Source organism: Corythoichthys intestinalis, chromosome 3, assembly GCF_030265065.1.
Source record: "Corythoichthys intestinalis isolate RoL2023-P3 chromosome 3, ASM3026506v1, whole genome shotgun sequence".
NCBI classification, from domain to species: domain Eukaryota; kingdom Metazoa; phylum Chordata; class Actinopteri; order Syngnathiformes; family Syngnathidae; genus Corythoichthys; species Corythoichthys intestinalis.
The window spans coordinates 55542581-55562091 of record NC_080397.1 but is presented as its reverse complement, the minus strand read 5'-3'; the positions used below and the strand labels follow the sequence as shown (position 1 = coordinate 55562091).

Genomic DNA, 19511 nt, shown 5'->3' with positions numbered 1-19511 from the left:
TAATGCAATTAAAAAAACAAAAATGTCATACATTCTGGATTCATTACACATCAACTGAACTATTTCAAGCCTTTTATTATTTGAATATTGCTGATTTTGGCTTACAGCTTAAGAAACCTCAAAAATCCTAAATCAAAAAATTAGAATACTTCCTCGGACCAAGTAAAAAAACAATTTTATAACAGCAAAACTAAATCAAACATTTGAAAATGTCCATTGATGCACTCAGTACTTGGTTGGGAATCCTTTTGCACGGATTACTGCATCAATCCGGCGTGGCATGGAGGCAATCAGCCTGTGGCATTGCTGAGGTGTTATTGATGCCCAGGATGCTTCGATAGCGGCCTTCAGCTCATTTGCATTTGTAGGTCTGGTGTCTTTCATCTTCTTCTTAACTATACCCCACAAATTCTCAATGGGGTTCAGGTCAGGGGAATTAGCAGGCCAATCAAGGACAGTGATGCCATGGTCAGTGCACCAGTTACTGGTGGTTTTGGCACTGTGGGCAGGTGCCAGATCATGCTGGAAAATGAAATCCTCATCTCCATAGAGCTTTTCAGCAGATGGAAGCATGTAGTGCTCTAAAATCTCTTGGTACACAGTTGCATTTACTCTGGACTTGATGAAACACAGTGGACCAACACCAGCAGCTGACATGGCTCCCCAAACCATTGCTGACTGTGGGAACTTCACACTGGATTTCAAGCAACTTGGATTTTGCTCCTCTCCAGCCTTTCTCCAGACACTGGCGCCTTGACTTCCAAATGAAATGCAAAACTTGCTTTCGTCTGAAAAGAGGACTTTGGACCACTCTGCAACTGTCCAGTGCTTCTTCTCCATAGCCCAAGTCAGACGCTTCTTCCGTTGTCTTGAGTTCAGAAGTGGCTTGACCATGGGAATACGGCTATTGTAGCCCATTTCCCGGACACGTCTGTGAACTGTGGCTTTTGATACCTGGACTCCAGCTTCAGCCCACTGTCTTTGAAGCTCCCCCAAATTCTGGAAGCGGCTCTTCTTCACAATTTTGTTAAGGCTGCGGTCATCTCTCTTGGTTGTGCAGCGTTTCCGGCCACATTTTTCCCTTCCAACAGACTTTTTGTGGATATGCTTTGAAACTGCACTCTGTGAACAGCCTGCTCTTTGAGAAATTTCTTTTTGTGTCTTACCCTCCTGATGGAGGGTATCAATGATGGTCCTCTGGACAGCAGTCAGATCAGCAGTCTTCCCCATACTTGTGATTTAGTTTACTGAACCAAGCTGAGTGTTTTTAAGGCTCAGGAAACCCTCGCAGGTGTTTCGAGTTAATTAGATGATTCAGGTGATTAGTTGAATAGCCTACTTGTATACTTTTTCATGATATTCTAATATTTTGAGATAGGATTTTTGAGTTTTCTTAAGCTGTAAGCCAAATTCAGCAATATTAAAATAATAAAAGGCTTGAAATAGTTCAGTTGATGTGTAATGAATCCAGAATGTATGACATTTTTGTTTTTTTAATTGCATTACAGAAAGTAAAGAACTTTATCACAATATTCTAATTATCTGAGACAGTCCTGTATATTGTTGAAAACAGCCAACAATTGCATCTCAGATGTAACTAGAATTTAAAAAAAAAAAGACTAATTCACTGCTTTCACTCAAAAAACCTTTAGATCTTATTAAAAATATATACATATACAGTTTATATACCTAAAAATGCCGTTACGCTTGATAACACACATCACTTAAAAGTTAGGATTTTTTCCCATGTGTTTCAATTGAATTTCTATTTGTGACAAGCCAGTTTTAAGTTCTAGTTAAGTTTTAAGTTTGTCTAAACTGTAAGTCCTGATAGGATTTTGAGTTTTTGCAGTGTTCCATCAAGATAAATGTATGATTCAGGCTGTATTGGAGCACATCAGGGACCAGTGCTACTTGGGGTTTTATCCAGCAATGACTACTGAGCAAAAAATTGATAGTTAGCATTATTGAGTTTTTATTTTACACCCTCATCACTCTACATCGCTATGTTATGTTAAAGCCTGTATGTAAGACACGTTAGCCACGCATCGACAGTGGTCATAATGAATAGAAACCTAGCCCTCCGCAGCGCTAACGTTAGGTGAGCTAGTAACAGTAACGTTAATCTTATTTATTAGCGCTTAGCGCTATTTATTGACGCTTAGTGCTCTACTGCTTTAAGATGGCGGCTGTTTACTAACGCTACCCAGACGCGGCCGAGTCTGTCAATTGGCATCTAGTTCAACATACATGTGATCTCTATGAGACTCATCAGACGCTACCTGCTACCAACGTAGCATCGTGCGGGCTAGTATTTAGCAATGTCGGCGTCGTTTGTAGCGGCTGTCGGCTGCAGTAAGTTGTTTTTTTTTTGCTTCTTCCTCTACGCACGGGACATCAGCGCGTTGTCCCGCATTAAAAATAGTCCGAGCAAAACGTGATATTAGAGCTGTCAAAGTAAACGATTACTCGAGGTGAATAAAATTACTCGGATCAGTTTTTAAACTCGAGTTACTCGAGTATTCGTTTCAGCTCTACAACAATGTTGGAGTTCGTCAGGGAATGCGTGTTTGCGTACTGCTGAGCTCCCGAGTGAAGAGTGGTCAACGGGCAATATTATTTTTTTGTGAATAAATGTGCATAAGTGGAAGCTTCTCCCCTTTCTGGTACTTTTATACACGTATCCTAGCTACCACGCGTTACAATGTACAAGACCTGGATTACACAAGGTGTGCTCTTTGGCCTGTACTGTATGTAAAGCACACAACAGATTTGGATGCTAACAATCTCCATAATTATATTGGGAAAACGTTTGAAAATGCAATATGCTTACCTTGAATATCTGCTAATAAAACCGGAGTTCCCGAATCCCAACAGCATGCACTCTCGTTCCCTACCAGAGTTCCCAACAGGACTCTCTTGCATCATTAGTTTTGCCCAACTTTTGTCTTATCAGGTATTTGCTGCACGCATTTTTCCCTGAAGCTCGTCTTGTGAGCTGTCCTGCTCTTCACTTTTCAGATCTGGTTCAAATAGGAAGGGTAGAACTGACGACATGTTGGGAAAGCTAACGAGTGACGTGCTGGAATTTCGCCAACGGGACCAGTGACGTCACGCACTGCGACGTAACAAGAATGGCGACCTATCACTTAAAATAATTTAACAAACTTTATTAAAACAAAAACATTAAGAGGGGTTTTAATATCAAATTATTATAGCTCATACTAACATTTATGTATTAAGAATTACTTGTCTTAAAAATGGAGGATCCCTTTAAGACTAGTAGGCTTTAATAAGCCACAATTTTTCTCTTTTACTAAAATATGTTATTAGAAACACATAAAATATTGGCATTTATTTAAAAATGTATAATATTTAGTACATGTTTTGACCTACGGAGGGCCTCATGTATTATACACGCAATGGACGCTTGGAGTGATGACGTAGTTTGTCACTGTCACTAGACCAGTGCTTCTCAATTATTTTCTGCGACGCCCCCCCAAGCAAGACGTAAATGTTTCGCGCCCCCCCAAACTCTCTGCCGCCACTGTAAATAGTATTATTTGTCTATAGAATTACTAATATAAATAAACATCTGCCTAATATTGTGTCCTTTTTTTCTAATAAAGAAAAAAAGTAACATAGATCAACTTATAATAAAGTATAACTTTATTAACATTGTTTTGTTTGTAACAGAGAAGACTTGACGTGCATCAATTTGCCTGAATTTAAAAAAAAAAAAAAAAGTCACATTCAAACTGTAAAAATACACTCAAGGTACATTTTTGACCATTTGATACAGAAAAATAAAATGTAATAAAATCAGTAAATAATAACAAATTCAAAATGATTAGAAACATTCACTCATGAGGACAATATGCCAAAAAATTTGACCGAAAAAACAAAAATGAATAAAGGAAAAAAAGAGTGTTCTTGGACAGAAGGACAGTTTTTATTTTTGCTGCTCACACTCAGTATTACCTCCTTTGCAATGGTGTGGAGTCATATTGCAATGAGCATGCTAACAATGCTCACTGGTTTACTGATATAACACTGACAAAGCAGGACGATTGTTGGCAATATTCGGCACGTTTTCGCTGAAAAACAAGCAAGCGGCTTATCAATGAGATTGGGGTCGAATGTCTTTAAGTGGCGTCTTAATTGATTTGGCTTCTGGCGGTCCGCTATAATTATTTTTAGACACAGTAAACAGTCTTTCCTCATCACCCACAGTATTAAAAGTCAAAGCTAAAAGGCAAACGGCACGAACAAAGCGCATTCTCGGCGGCTGAGGTAGAACCGTAGGTGAGGGCGGTCGTCGTTACGATCCCAAGCCGAAAATGGCACTTATCGGGCGGCGGCGTGAGAACCGGACAAGACAGTTGGTCGCTGCGTGAGTGAGTCCGGTCGGAAAACGGCTTTCGAAAACGGCGGCGGCGCACTGCTCTTCATATTTGTTTTCTGTGTGATGAGTGCTCTTCCTTAGTTCAAAAATACTGCACGCACTCTGAAAATGAGAGCGCCACTGCCACCCACTGAGTGGATGCGCAAGTACACTTTATTCCAGTACGGCAGAAAAAAAAAAAAAAAAAAGTATGTTCCCCGAGGTCACACGCGCCCCCCCTGGCATCGCTCTGGGGGGGCCCCACTATTTGAGAAGTACTGCACTAGACCAACACTACCGATTCTGCAATTCCTTCTACGCAGCGAGACGTCCAACACATGTGCACATCGGTTAAAAGTGGCGAGTACTTACTATTTGTGTTTTTATTGAGTCTTTTATTACCTTTTTATTGCCTCAAAATACTTTTTGCATGTATTTCCCTCTCATGCTTTTAAGCATTGTTTTCTTGCGGTAGCTCTAAAGCAGATTGTTGATCTGTTGACCACGTTAGTCACATAGCGTATTTAAATGACCCTTATTTGATAGTTCTACGTTTAAGTTTTTTCTTTGGGAATCTTTACAGTCCCTGACAAAAGTCTTGCCGCTTATCCATTTTGTAGAAACAACTGCTAATAACCTGACTTTTAATTATTCAATTGGTTTCACAAATGGCTCATATTAAAGCTAAGACCCACCCAAATGATGTTGAATGTACAAAAATACATTGAAGGGGAAAAGATATCGTCATCGCACACACCATATAATTGTTTGCATTAGTGTACAGGTTCTCGTAGGCACCGTCTAACTGTTTGCATTACTCTAGCACACGTAATATAATTAATCAGGAAATAGTATCATTTTCATATTTACGGTAGGACTACACTACTAATATAAAATAAATAGCACAACATAGTTTAATGAGAAGAAATAGAAGAGATACACAATTCTGTCTTATCACAAGATTGACGCACCAACTCTTGCAATCAGCTCTCCCAGCAAACTCCAAGGACAAAGCGCTTTGTCCTAAAACAAGTACAACCAGCCCGGACAGCAAAGTTGATAGCGGGTGTTCCAATCCGCGGACGAACCTAACCCGCCCGAAAGCGGCCACAGAGGGGATGACCCAAAAGCAATGCCAAGAAACGCCTTCGACAAGGCCCGCCTCAGCAAAGACTTTAAAAAGACTGGACACTGAGATAACACATATTTTTGCTGCTCGGAAACATGTAGCCTTGTTTTGGATCCAGAATTGTCCCTCCATCGTCTGTTTTTGCCTTGTTTTTTACCATTGTCGACGAATAAATTGTCAAACTGTTTTCGGTGAGTGTTCTTCAAACTTTGGAAACATGGAGTCGGTACAAAGGGTTAAAATAAGAAGAGGACGCACAAAGTTCGGCCTTCCCGGCGGGCGCACGCGAGGCAGCGTCAGCCGAACAGCACTTGTTTTGGCTGGTGCTGTTCCCGGGTGCGTCTGGGCCGGGGGGGCGAATTTCAACTGTTTCACTGAAAATACACTTATCATTTAATGAAGCCATAAAGGTCAAATTTTGGCAAGACAAAAGTTTTGTCACCTACAGAAAGTAGTGTGACAATTGAACAAAAAATGTACTTTAAATACAAAAATATGTTTCATAACGTAAGCAAATTAAGTAGTAAGTATTTTGTATGACTTCCATGGGCTTGAAGGACTGCATCCATGCGGTTCGGCAAGGATTCATTCAATTTATTGATGAATTCGTCTTGCATGCCTCCCAGCGTTCATCAACATTCTTGGGTTTCATCTTCCATGCTTCCCATTTCATCCTGCCCCAGACATACTCAATGATGTTCATGTCTGGTGACTGGGCTAACCAGTCCTGGAGGATCTTGATCTTCTTTGCCTTGAGGAACTTTGAGGTAGAGATTGAAGTATGCGATGGAGCACCATCCTGCTGCAAAATTTGTCCCTTTTTATGGTTAGGAATGTAAGAGGCAGCTAAGATTTGTTGATATTTCAGACTATTTTTGTTGCCTTCCACCCTGCAGATCTCTAGCACACCCCCATACTGGATGTAACCCCAGACCATGATTTTGCCACCACCAAACTTCAGTTTTCTGAGTGAATCTCGGATCCATGCGGGCTCCAGTAGGTCTCCTGCAATATTTGCGGTGACTGTGGTGTAATTCAATGGAAGATTCATCTGAGAAATCCACCTTTTGCCACTTTTCCAGTGTCCACCCTTTTGACAGGCTGTGGGCCTTGGCAAATGCCACACGGATTTTTAATTGTCTGCACCCTCAGAGATAAATAGTCTGAAATATCAACAAATCTTACCTCCCTCTTACATTCCTAACCATAAAAAGGGACAAATTCTGCAGCACAATGGTGCTCCATCACATACTTCAATCTCTACCTCAAAGTTCCTCAAGGCAAAGAAGATCAAAATCCTCCAGCCCAGTCACCAGACATGAACATCATTGAGCATGTCTGGGGTAGGATGAAAGAGGAAGCATGGAAGACGAAACCCAAGAATGTTAACGAAATCTGGGAGGCATGCAAGACTGCTGTCTTTGATGTTCCTGATGACTTCATCAATAAATTATATGAATCCTTGCCGAATCCCATGGAAGTCATACAAAATATTAAATTTTAATCTCACAGCACCACTACTTAATTCGCTTATGTTATGTAACATATTTTTGTATTTGAAGTACATTTTTTGTTCAATTTTCACACTACTTTCTGTAGGCTACAAAACTTTTGTCTTGCCAAAATTTGACCTTCATGACTTCATTGAATGATAAATGTTTTTTCAGTGAAACAAATATATTTTTGTACATTCAACATCATTTGGGAGGGTCTTAGCTTTCATGTGAGCCATTTCTGAAACCAATTGAATAACTAAAAGTCAGGTTATTAGCAATTGTTTCTACAAAATGGATCAGCGAAAAGACTTTTGTCAGGAACTGTAGTATGTTCTGTCTTTATGCATTGAAACAAAACAAGCTGAAAGCGCACGGTAGTACTTTGGGTTTCAAATTCGTCTCTTGTAGGACATTTCGCCGGTGTAGCACATTTTAGCAGAACATCGGTTTTGTCCCACTCTCATCTCGTCTCATCCCGTCTTTCCTGTTCATTTTGCTTTGCTGCTCATTTTGAGAAATCTCGACAGTGCTGTCATGCTCATTAATGTACTTCTCCGGTACAAATTGAAAGCGTTGAACAGATGACATGTTTATGTCGCTAGAGTCATACTCTGGAAGCCCGGCAGCTTCCAATTGTATTTTTGTATAAAATTGTATAAAAATTGTATAAATTGTATAAAAACGAAAACATCAGGAGAGTTTTTAATATCAAATTATTTTAACTCATAATAACGTTTATCTTTTAAGAACTACAAGTCTTTCTATCGATGGATCTCGTTGAAAAGGAATTTTATGCAGGTTTTTTTTTGTCTGTGTTCGAGTCTGTCAGTGTTTATCTGCGTGGGTATAACTGACATCACAGTTATCAAAGAAAGGCTACGCTCATAAGCGGAGTCATTTTTTTGTGTTTATCCGTTGTCAGAGGTGGAAGAAATTTGTGATGTGACTTGAATGCTTTGAGCTTTAAAATTCCACATTAAGGTAGGTGTTTTCTTTCCCTTTAAATGATCTCAAAACATTACTGTGTAAATCAATATATATAGATTCAGGCTAAATAACTGTGAATCGTAAAAAACTGTGACGCATTCAAATGTGAGGTTGAAGCAGCTGAGTATATTACCTGTGTTCGTGGCGTTGTCAAGCTGGCTCAGCAAATTCACTACACTTGGAGACTCTACCTCTGGGGTCTCGTATGTTCCTTCGGAGTCTGAACTATAAAGAAAGAACGTAATTATTTTCTGAGGCAATCGTGCAAAATCCCTAGGCCATAGATTTATCTGCAGCACTATGATTACAATATTGCTTTATTTCTTAAGTCTTTTTTTTTAGAGTAGAATCAGAAAAAAAATGCAAAAGGTCTTAGAAATCTCAATATTACCTACAATCAGCCTATCTAATCCATCTTCCCTCTTCTCAACATTCGGGATCCCCTCCCCACATTAGGTAGCACATATATTGAATGTTTTTGTATCACTATTACCTGTTCTTTCGTTCTTTATGTCCTCCTAAACCTGTACTTTCTAGCTGCATTCTCTCAATGAACAACCCAATATAAACAACACCTTTACGGCTTTAAAGACACTCGAATGTACTGCACTGTAAGCAGCTGAACAGGACAAAAAATACAGCATAGGCCCGAATATAAGACAGCCCTGATTATAAAACGACCCCGACTAAGACTCGTTTAAAAAAAGCCTTTTTAAACACCAAATTCATTTTTATACAGAAAATAATTACAGTACATCTGAAACAAATGATTATAACAACATATTTGAGAGAAAAAGCATCTTATTTTGCCTCATTCAAATCTTAATATCTAAACATTTAAAGAGCATATGACACGAGAAAAAAAGTCTTAAATGGCATTATTATGTGAATTAGAATCATATTTTGAGACGATTCGACTATATACAACAATTTAGAAAAGCACAGATGACGAGAAATTAGTCTTTTAATCTGCCGGTTAGCCCCGCCTACCATTATAGGGCTTTAGCGTGGTGGATGACGTCAGCGGTAGACTGGGCTCATCGGTTTTACTATTCAGCACATTGAGGGGGAATTATTCAGAACGAGGAAAACGCGACGAAGAGAGCCGCAAAATGTCATTGTTTCAGTCTCTCTACTCCAATATTTTTACAGGATATTCTTTTTATCCAAGTATTTTTTCCCAATAGCCATATAAATGGCTTGAGAAGGACCTGTCAGCCCGTCGAGGGGGAACTATTCACAACGAGGAAAACGCGACGGAGAGAGCGGCAAAATGTCATTGTTTCTGTCTCTTTACTTCAATATTTTTACAGGATATTCTTTTTATCCAAGTATTTTCCCTAATTGCTAAATAAATGGCATGTTCATGACAAATAACAGTCTTGTGCTGAATGGAATATGAAATAATAAAAATGCATTTATTCAGGACGACATGGCAAAATTACTCCATAATGGTAAAAAATGTCGACTTCACCTTTACTGTCGCACCTCCCGAATGATATTTTATGACACCTAAATCGGACATATGTCATTTCCCTTCCCCGGCTTCGGAGAATGTAAACAAACCAGAAGCCGTGACAGCTAGCCGACATGCTAACCCGAACCGAGTGATGTTTCAAAGTCTTCGAAGTGGAAAATCACACATAACTATCCTGGATTATTTGACATGACGACCCGGTTGTCAATTGTCTTAGTGGATCGGCAAACCGCCCGGCGGAGAGCAATTTACAGTTCGTTCCCCGGAGGAGGGTGGCTGGATTTGTTGCGCAGCTAACGTGCTGCTGCTAATGACATTTAGGAGAGCTTTTTACATGCCTATCAATGATCAAACGTAAGTAGTCCTTCATTTAAAGGAAGTTTGTAGTGTTTACTTTGTAATCGCTGCATTCGTATTTGACATAATACAAAACAAGATGTTTATTCACTTCCTCGTCAGTCCAATGGTCCCACAGTAAATATCCATGGTGAATGGGAACCTTTTGAAACTCCAAAAAGGCACATACGCCTCTCTCTCATACAGAATGATTTTTCTGCAGCCGTTTGGCTGGCGTGATGTGAAAAATAAACGTAGTAATCCGCAAAATCAGCTGAATCCTTCGTCCTCATACACAACAGTACACTGTAGCGTGAAGAGGACGTCTTCTACCGTACACGTCACAGCGCCCTCCTCCTCAATGCAAGACCGAAGCCGGAAGTCACTCATTTTCATGGCGCGGGATTCAAAAAACTAAATAAAAATAGCGATCGCTTCCACACACATCCAAGCGGCCCATATCATTCAGGGGCATAAAATACCGCGCATATTATGAAATAAACATGCTTTTTCGTGTCACAGGCACTTTAAATATGTAAACTAAAGTGCAATCACATTCGTAAATGAATGGCTTCTGGTTTTTTAAATGTAAATAAACCAATCTATTGTGATGAAACAACAAAATTGCAATAACTGCATCAACCATCAAAGTGAAGTCTAACTGTAACTGTAATCTTGAAACAGATCTGAATAAGGAAAAACATTGCAATAAGATAATGCAAACTGGTTAAACTTGAGAGTAGCTGAGATCTTTCATGACAGAACATCGCTTCAATGATATCTGGCGCCATCTAGCGTCGTGAATGGGTATAATGTCTAGACCGCGAATATATGACGACTCCCACTTTTTCAGTCTCATTTCAATGCAAAAAAACCAAAAAAAACACAGTCTTATATTCGGGCCAATACGGTACTTGAATGTTTCTTTTTTTTTATAGTGTGAAGTGCATTAACAGAATGTCAGCGTGACGTTCTTAAAATGACGAGAACAATACAACTGGGTGTTTCAAGGGAATTCAAAGGAAGAGAGATGGAGGGGCGGGGTAGAAAAGCCGAGGGTCCACCTGCATCCTTTCCCCCTCAATAGGGACACGCTGTCCCAGCATATTCACGTGCGCACAGAACACTTGCAGTTTTATGTCGGGCCCAAATTAATTTTCTCAACAGAGGTGGGTGTCGAAAGGAAGGGAGTGAAACAGTGTGAGTTGATGTGAGAAAGCACAAATTTGCCCACGCATGAAAGCACATCAAAACAACCGCACTCTAATGAAAAACAGCATTCGTAAAAGCCGACCACGCTCCTTCTGATTATACAAAATTGCACAGACCAAAGCTAATCCTGATACAGCTCCCCCGCATACACACACTTCAGACCTCAAATCCAACAGACACACTTTGAAGTCGAACCCAGGGATGGCCCCAATGCTTGCAATCTTGTATGGTTACTTAGAAACTAGAAGTGGATGAGGGGAAAAAAAACTAAAAGCGTTGGAAACTGTGGCTTCTCTCAACCATCCCCCAACCAAACTGAGACATGCCGCGCCTCTCCTTTTACACACATTGTTTTTAACTTAAAAATGAGGAGAATAGGCCAGATTCAGCTCAAACTGCTTCTTCGAATGTAATTCCCCTATTTCTGTGTCATGACATCACATAACAAAAACAGCCCAATATCTTCCCACACTGCCTAAATGAAATGTTATTCCCACCTCTAAGCCAGCAGCCTCTCTCTCTGTTTACAGTCATCACATCTTACTGCCTGTGATACAGTGATAGACGTCCAAGCCATTCGGACTGGGATAGCTCGCAGCAATCATTCAATCCCATCCTTCCCAGTCCAGATGGATCGGTTGTACAGTTGTGGTCAAAAGTTTACATACACTTGTGAAGAACATAATGTCATGGCTCTCTTGAGTTTCCAGTTATTTCTACAACTCAGATTTTTCTCCGATAGTGTGATTGGAACAGATACTTCTTTGTCCCAAAAAACATTCATGAAGTTTGGTTCTTTTATGACATTATTATGGGTGAACAGAAAAAAGTGATCAAATCTGCTGGGTCAAAATTAAACATATAGCAGCGCTAATATTTGGTAACATGTCCCTTGGCCATTTTCACTTAAATTAGGCGCTTTTGGTAGCCATCCACAAGCTTCTGGTTGAATCTTTGACCACTCCTCTTGACTGAATTGTTGCAGTTCAGTTAAATTTGATGACTTTCTGACATGGACTTGTTTCTTCAGCATTGTCGACAAGTTCTCAATGGGGTTTAAGTCAGGATTTTGGGAAGGCCATTCGAAAACCTTAATTCTAGCCTGATTTAGCCATTCCATTACCACTTTTGATGTGTGTTTGGGGTCATTGTCCTGTTGGAACACCCAACTGCACCCAAGACCCAATCTTCGGGCTGATGACGTTAGGTTATCTTGAAGAATTTGAAGGTAAGCCTCCTTCTTCATTATCCCATTTACTCTCTGTAAAGCACCAGTTCCATTGGCAGCAAAACAGCCCCACAGCATAATACTACCACCACCGTGCTTGACGGTAGGCATGGTGTATTTGGGGTTAAAGGCCTCACCTTTTCTCCTCCATAAATATTGCTGGGCATTTTGGCCAAACTGCTCGATTTTTGTTTCGTCTGACCACAGAACTTTCCTCCAGAAGGTCTTATCTTTGTCCATGTGATCAGCAGCAAACTTCAGTCGAGCCTTATGGTGCCGCTTTTGGAGCAAGGGCTTCCTTCTTGCACGGCAGCCTCTCAGTCCATGGAGATGCAAAACACGCTTGACTGTGGACACTGACACCTGTGTTCCAGCAGCTTCTAATTCTTGGCAGATCTGCTTTTTGGTGATTCTCGGTTGAATCTTCACCCTCCTGACCAATTTTCTCTCAGCAGCAGGTGATTCCTTGTGTTTTCTTCCTGATCGTGGCAGTGACAAAGCAGTGCCATGCACTTTATACTTACAAAAAATTGTTTGCACTGTTGCTCTTGGGACCTGCAGCTGCTTTGAAATGGCTCCAAGTGACTTTCCTGACTTGTTCAAGTCAATGATTCGCTTTTTCAGATCCATGTATGTATATTTTTGACCCAGCAGATTTGATCACTTTTTCTGTTAACCCATAATAAAGTCATAAAAGAACCAAACTTCATGAATGTTTTTTGTGACAAAGAAGTATCTGTTCCAATCACTCTATCAGAGAAAAATCAGAGTTGTAGAAATAACTGGAAACTCAAGAGAGCCATGACATTATGTTCATCACAAGTGTATGTAAACTTTTGACCACAACTGTAGAGTGACAGTGTTGTCACATTACTGATTATGCCTCAAAAAAGTAATCTAGTTACAGTACTGATTACTTTATTATCAAAGTAACTAAGGCTAGGTTCATACTGCAGGTCCTAATAAACAACTTTTAATGTTTTTGTCATATTTGTTTTCTCACAGTAAGAAAACAAGCATTATCAGGCTTATCCTTTTCTTCATTGTTTTTATTTTATGAATGTGGTAAAGCCCGCTTCCTGCATAGTAAAAGCTGAGATCAAGCTAGGCGCTAGCGCTAATGAACAGCTACATCGCTGCCACGTAATTGCTCCATGAATTCCAATTTGGGAGACTTGACAGTTCAGACCACAGCCACATTCTGAAAAAAAATGTGGCTCAGATCGGATTTTAACCACCTATATAAGTGACCCAGATCTGATTGAAATGGTCCACTTCTATGCGACTTGTCCCATTCAGACTGTCAAGTTAATGCCTCACTCGAGTCGGAAAAAAACAAAAAAATCGGATTTGTGGGTTAAGACCTGCAGTATGAACCTAGCCAAAGTTACTTTAAAAGTAATTTATTTGTTACTTTTGAACAATTTTTTTCCTTTAGCTGCCTCAAAATAAGAATGACAACAGAAACATGTCATCGCATGTAATTGACTTTCCAATAATTAAATTTTTGAAGATCAGAATTTTTCACATAAGGCTTAATCTCCGAGTTAGTGGGGGCTTATTTAGTGGATGGAGTTGATTTCAACCACCAGTGACTCACGCCAGCTTAGCCCCTCTGGAGCCCTAACAGAAACCTGACAAACTGCATGGAATTTGTTGAAATCAACTCCACGGACTAATTAAACCCCGGCTAACTGAAAGATTAAGCCGAATGTCAAAAATTGAGAACTTTGGGTTAGGGTTAACAGCATACCAGTGCCAATGCAAAACAATGCAAATGGACTGCACAACAATCAACAACACACAAATGAATTGCACAGTGCAATAAACACAAAGGTGGGGGCGGCGCCCAACCCGTGGTCTATTTGGCCACAAAACGTGGAGGCAACTAAGCACTTTACTCTCAATCGGACTTAAAATACATTTCAAAGACGCTAAACGAACACGTCTCCTCACGGCATGAATGTGCAACACAAATATGGTTTAAACAATGCACGCCGACTTCCCGCCGTTGTGACGGCAAAGTTACGAAATGGCCGCGCATGTAGCGGCTCCAACCTATCGCCGGAACCCTCCAGAATGAAGGAAAAATACTTTCATTCATGGACGCACAAAGATCAACATTCCTTCGCACATCTTAACAGGTTGCTCCACTTGGCTCAAATCTTCACACACCTTTCTCAGTCCCAAAACACTTAGCATGTGTTACTTGAGACCAAAACAGGAAGTAACAATGAGCGTTTACCATAGAAACGAAAGTGAAGTGTGAACTGTTCTAACATTTTCTATTCAAAATGACGAAAATATTCTTCATTCTATGTACATTGTGAGGCAATAACAAAATAGTAACGCATAGACACTCAGGAAACTAACTTTACTGTTTTGGACTTTATGGCACACCTGACTATAAGCCGCCAGCCCCCAAATTTGACCCAAAAATGGCGTTTGTTTCTATATAAGCCACACTGGACTATAAACTGCAGCCGTCGCCACTGTATTATGGGATATTTACCCCAAAAAATATTAACCGGTAATGCGTTATTTGACAGCGGCATCATATTACTGTCATATGACCAAATGAACCACCATGAAGCTTTGAACCAACTGGCTGTAAAGCTTCATTGCTTCAAGAAGCTACATTTGACCATCACTGCTCCCTTGGCGGGGACAGTTAACCTCTGCTGCTAACACTGTTGTTGTCCAACATGCCTCCTAGCATGCATTGCAGCGATATAGATGTAAATAACCAAAATTCATGTTCTGTGCTAATTATTTCTTCAGTTACTGTTCTAGTTGTTTAATTAATTGCTACTTACGGTATTTGGTAACACTTTGACATTGGCGCCATAAGATTGTCGTTACACGATCATAAATATGACATGACACTGCCATGAGCATTGATAAATGCTGATAACAGATGTCATTTAGTGTTATCCGACAAATTATCTCACTTTTGAATAGATGTAAAAGATTCGAGCTGGACATGAATGGAGTAAGTGCAACAATTTGCCAGATGACTCTTAATAACATCTGTCATAAGCATTCAATAATAGAGATGTCCCAATCCGATATTTGGATCGGATCGGACGCTGATATGGGCAAAAAAATGCGCATCGGTATCGGATCGGAACACGTGAAAAATTCCGATCCAGACTTCTGATCCAGTTTTTTTTTTTTTTTTAAGTCCGGTCCGGGTTTTCCAGCGCACCGATTTACATAGTCCATTCCATTTTTTGCTTCGGTTTCCCTAAAATCCGGTCCGCATTTTACGGCACACCTTCAACACACTACATTTACAGTACCGTCTCCCAATTTACCGAGAGACTTTATCGGTAAAAATGCCAGCTGTGTGGGATCATTTCACCTTAAAGGATGACAAAGACGAAGAGGCAGAGTGCAACATACGCCACAATGGAGTCAGGCGTAGTGGTAAAGCTGTAAGAAGTTTTAATACAACCAACCTAATCAAGCATTTAGCGAAATACCACCACAAACAATATGAGGAGTATGTTAAGAAAACCGAAGACAAAAAGAAAGGTCCTACGCAACTAACACTGGCAGAAACTTTTGCTATGCGTGACAAACTGGCACTCGACAGTCCCAAAGCCCAGGGAATAACAAGAGTCATTGCCGAATAATTCATTCTGGATGACGAGCCATTATCTCACGTGAGTAAAGACGCACCATCTAACACGCGATTCGGCCGCTGAAGATTCGAGAACGATTCACAAACATCCAAATTCCGATTATTGAAATATGTCAAGTAAAGCGAAACTAATACACATTTCGGGACGCAATCCGCAAAGTAAACATAACTTGTCTTAGACCCGGGTAATGCCAATGCTCAACTCACGGCTTTAGCTCAACTCATGCCGCTGGATAAAAAACACGAGAATACCTGACTTCTGCTGATAGCCGCAACAAACTACGTCAACGTCGTTTTACTGGAGATAATAGATATCATATGTAAATAGAACCAGATGCTACACGACAGACTCGACTGCGTTAGCAACATTGAAGCATTGAAAACCAGATGCGTTAGTAAACAGCCGCCATCTTAAAGCAGAAGACTTCCCTAGTAGGCTGTTGTGAACCTTCCAAGCGAACCTAATTAACTTTTTATCTAAAATACTACTAAATCGGGAAAATCTTGACTTGAATCTATCTTCAAAACAGTTTTAAAACTTTCTCATGTCGAAAGTAGACAGAGGGGAAATTATGGAATAACGGGAGCAATTTTAACAACTTTAACAGTTGATTCGCAAAATGAAATCAATTGAATGTTAGTTTAAAGCTGCTGATACAGAATGGGGACTTGAGTATTTACGGTTTTAAAATGTTAACTTGATACTGAAATAGTCGTTTATTTAAACCTTAGAGGCTTTTTATACAATTTTTGTAACTAATGCACGAAACATTAAAAGAATCTTATAGCTTGGGAAGTTTGTGGGATTTTCCACTGACAGTTTACAATATTATTTGCACGTTTTACTGACTGACTATGCCATTTCTGTTTGTTATTTATAATGTTTTGTGTTTGTCACTGAATAAACAGGTCAGTTTCTTGTTACCAACCGTTGTGTGTTATTCCAACTCACCTAATTCAGCTGGCTAGTTGTTATTAAGGGTACTAAAACCTTTTTCAACATGAGTTTGACAACTAAGTAAAGAGGCTAAATAACTTTAAACTTTAACACATGCTCAGATAGGTTGGTATCGGTATCGGCCAGTATCGGTATCGGATCAGAAGTGCAAAACAATATCGGTATCGGATCGGAAGTGCAAAAACCTGGATCGGGACATCCCTATTCAATAGTGCCCATGATAGTGTTATGTCATAATTATGACAGTCTTATTACGCTTCTGTAAAATAAAGTGTTACCTACTAAACCCAAATAAATCAACAGATAAGCCGCACTCAACTATAAGCCACGGGATTCAAAATGTAGGATAAAAGTAGCGGCTTATAGTCCGAAAATTAGGGTGTATATACAGTGACAAATTCAGATCCACATGCAGTTCTGAAGCCGCCGCTTGCAGGCGTTTAACATCAATGGCGCTAAAAGAGTTAAGTGTGAGTCCCTTACTTGTCATCGTCGTGCCCGTCGTCTCCTGAGCCACCCGTCACAGCTGACCACGTCCATTTGGCCCACTGGACCGGGGACAACCAGGACATCGCTGCACAAGGTTACGAGTCAACTAAATCAACCTGCTGCTACTGCAAACTGCCTTTGTTGTTTCTGTTTTCTGTGATCGGTTAGTAGTTTTTCTCCCGCCTTGAAGCAAAGTCTTCCAACTGCCAGTGCTTTCTCCCTTTGAACATGTCACTTCCTCCACAGTCTTTCCATCCTGAGTAGGGAAAGACTTCTCGCCCGACTCCAGCTGCTGTTTCTCTCGTCTGATTCCGCTCTCCCATGCAGATTAGTGGAGCATCAGTGTTCACTCCTCCCCTCCATTCCTTCCCTCCTCTCACTGGGAGGAACGATCAGCTGGTCAAACGGACGTAGCTTGCTCATGTTTCTATTATTTCGTCAGGAGTCTGCCTCTCCCTTCCTTGTGGTGCCTCCTCCCCTCCGTGTGAAGGACGAGAGGCAAAGCTTCCTGTTTTACGAGGCCACCAACCGACAACTCGGGTTACTCCAGGACAAATCAAATCAGATGGAAAAGATGTCAAACCTTGATTGATGAGGCAAATGGTTAAGTGTGCCAATCCCAACGCCTACATGTTTTTAATACAATGGAACTAACAAGCTGCCATGAAAAAGTGTGACTTTTATTCAAGGAAATAATAAGATGAGGTCGTCTGTAGGGTTTCAGTTGAAAATATCAATAATTACTTTTTTTGCATGAAAATCAAAAAGTGTAATGTCGCTGTGAATGCTTTTAAAGAGTAAAATATTTGACTTTTTTAGCAAGCTGTTCAAAAGTGACATCATAAACAGAAAGCAATGATGATGTCGTGATGTCATGGCATCACTAAGAATATGAGTAAACGTCCAATAAGATTGCTGCGATGATATCCCGCCAATACTCGAAGCCTCTACTAAAATGTGTTTATTTACTTGCAGGGCCGGCCCAGCCTATACGCAGACTATGCAGCTGCTTAGGGCCCCTGACCACTTCGGGGCCCCCAATGTGGCAATTGTTTTTTGTTTTTTTAGTTAGTTTTTAGTTTAGTTTAGTTTGCTTTATTTGACTTTTGTGAGTTTTGATACTTGATTACAAGCTTAAAAAATAAAAGTTCTTCCTTAACTTCTTCCTTTCCTCTTTTAGAAAAAGGTTTGGCGCTATCTACTGTAAGTACTGACAATCATTTGGGGTGAGAAGTTGTAAGTATACAGTGCAACAAAATCTGATTAATATACAAAATATGGACGTATGGGTTGGATTGCATGTATGGGTTTAACAGTATACTGTGCACTACCTTTGCACTATTTTGCGTAGGCCCCCCAATTGGCCCTGTTTACTTGGTACACTCCAGCGTTAGAGGACATTTTTGCTTCAAAATTCTTGAAAAATGAGCCTTCACTTTTCTGTTTTTCTGTTACATATTTTCAAAGACCCATTTATTAAAATTCCTTTTTTTCTAATGGAGTTTTTTCAGCGCACCGCACAGCCCAAACCGTTTGACCAATCAGCACCGTTCGGTAATCAAAATGACCGGAATTTTGGCAAGACGCAGGGAATTTTTCGAAAGACCCCCCAAAACTTTACGTTCGCCCATTAACGCATGTTTTTTTTTTTTTTTTTTTTTAACAAAAAAACCTTCTTAGCTAGTTGTACTACAATTTTTGACCAAATCAAAAAAAAATTATGCATCAAAAATTCCAGGATGGTAAGGGGCACATAAGTTGTATACGGAATTTGACAAAAACTTACGGTTCCTACAAATTTCGCCAAAAAACTTGCCATTGAAAGTCACGTACGTCCAAATTTCCCATTTACTTTCAATGGCTGGAAAACATACAGTGGGGAGAACAAGTATTTGATACACTGCCAATGGGTTTTCCCTTGTAGGTCCTAGGTCCTTGTAAATTTTTACCATTTGCCATGACAGCCCATTGAAATTCAACTGGCGCCCAAGTAAGCCAATACCATTGACAGCCATGTATGTCCAAATTTCCCTTTGATTTTCAATGGCAAAAAAAAACCTTTTTTGTTGTGATTTGTGACCAAAATAATTACCGTTACAGTTCATTGATATTCATTTGGCGCCAGGGGTTAATTTGAGCCGGATCATGCAGGAACGTGTTCCGGCACCT

At 40.1% G+C, this 19511-nt stretch overlaps 1 protein-coding gene across 2 annotated transcripts in view; it reads right to left on the bottom strand.

The window, feature by feature from the left end:
- Positions 1–19511, bottom strand: part of LOC130913482 (transforming acidic coiled-coil-containing protein 1-like) — a 76841-nt gene that overhangs the window by 32089 nt on the left and 25241 nt on the right. The window contains exons 1-2 of one of the 2 annotated variants that reach the window (XM_057832142.1): positions 17337–17995; positions 8130–8221 (exon numbers count right to left, since the gene is read on the bottom strand). In XM_057832142.1, coding sequence (XP_057688125.1) covers positions 8130–8221; positions 17337–17425 — 181 coding nt within the window. In that variant the 5' untranslated portion in view covers positions 17426–17995. Of the gene's footprint in view, positions 1–8129; positions 8222–17336; positions 17996–19511 lie in introns of those variants that run through there. The other variant, XM_057832143.1, reaches the window with a different exon arrangement.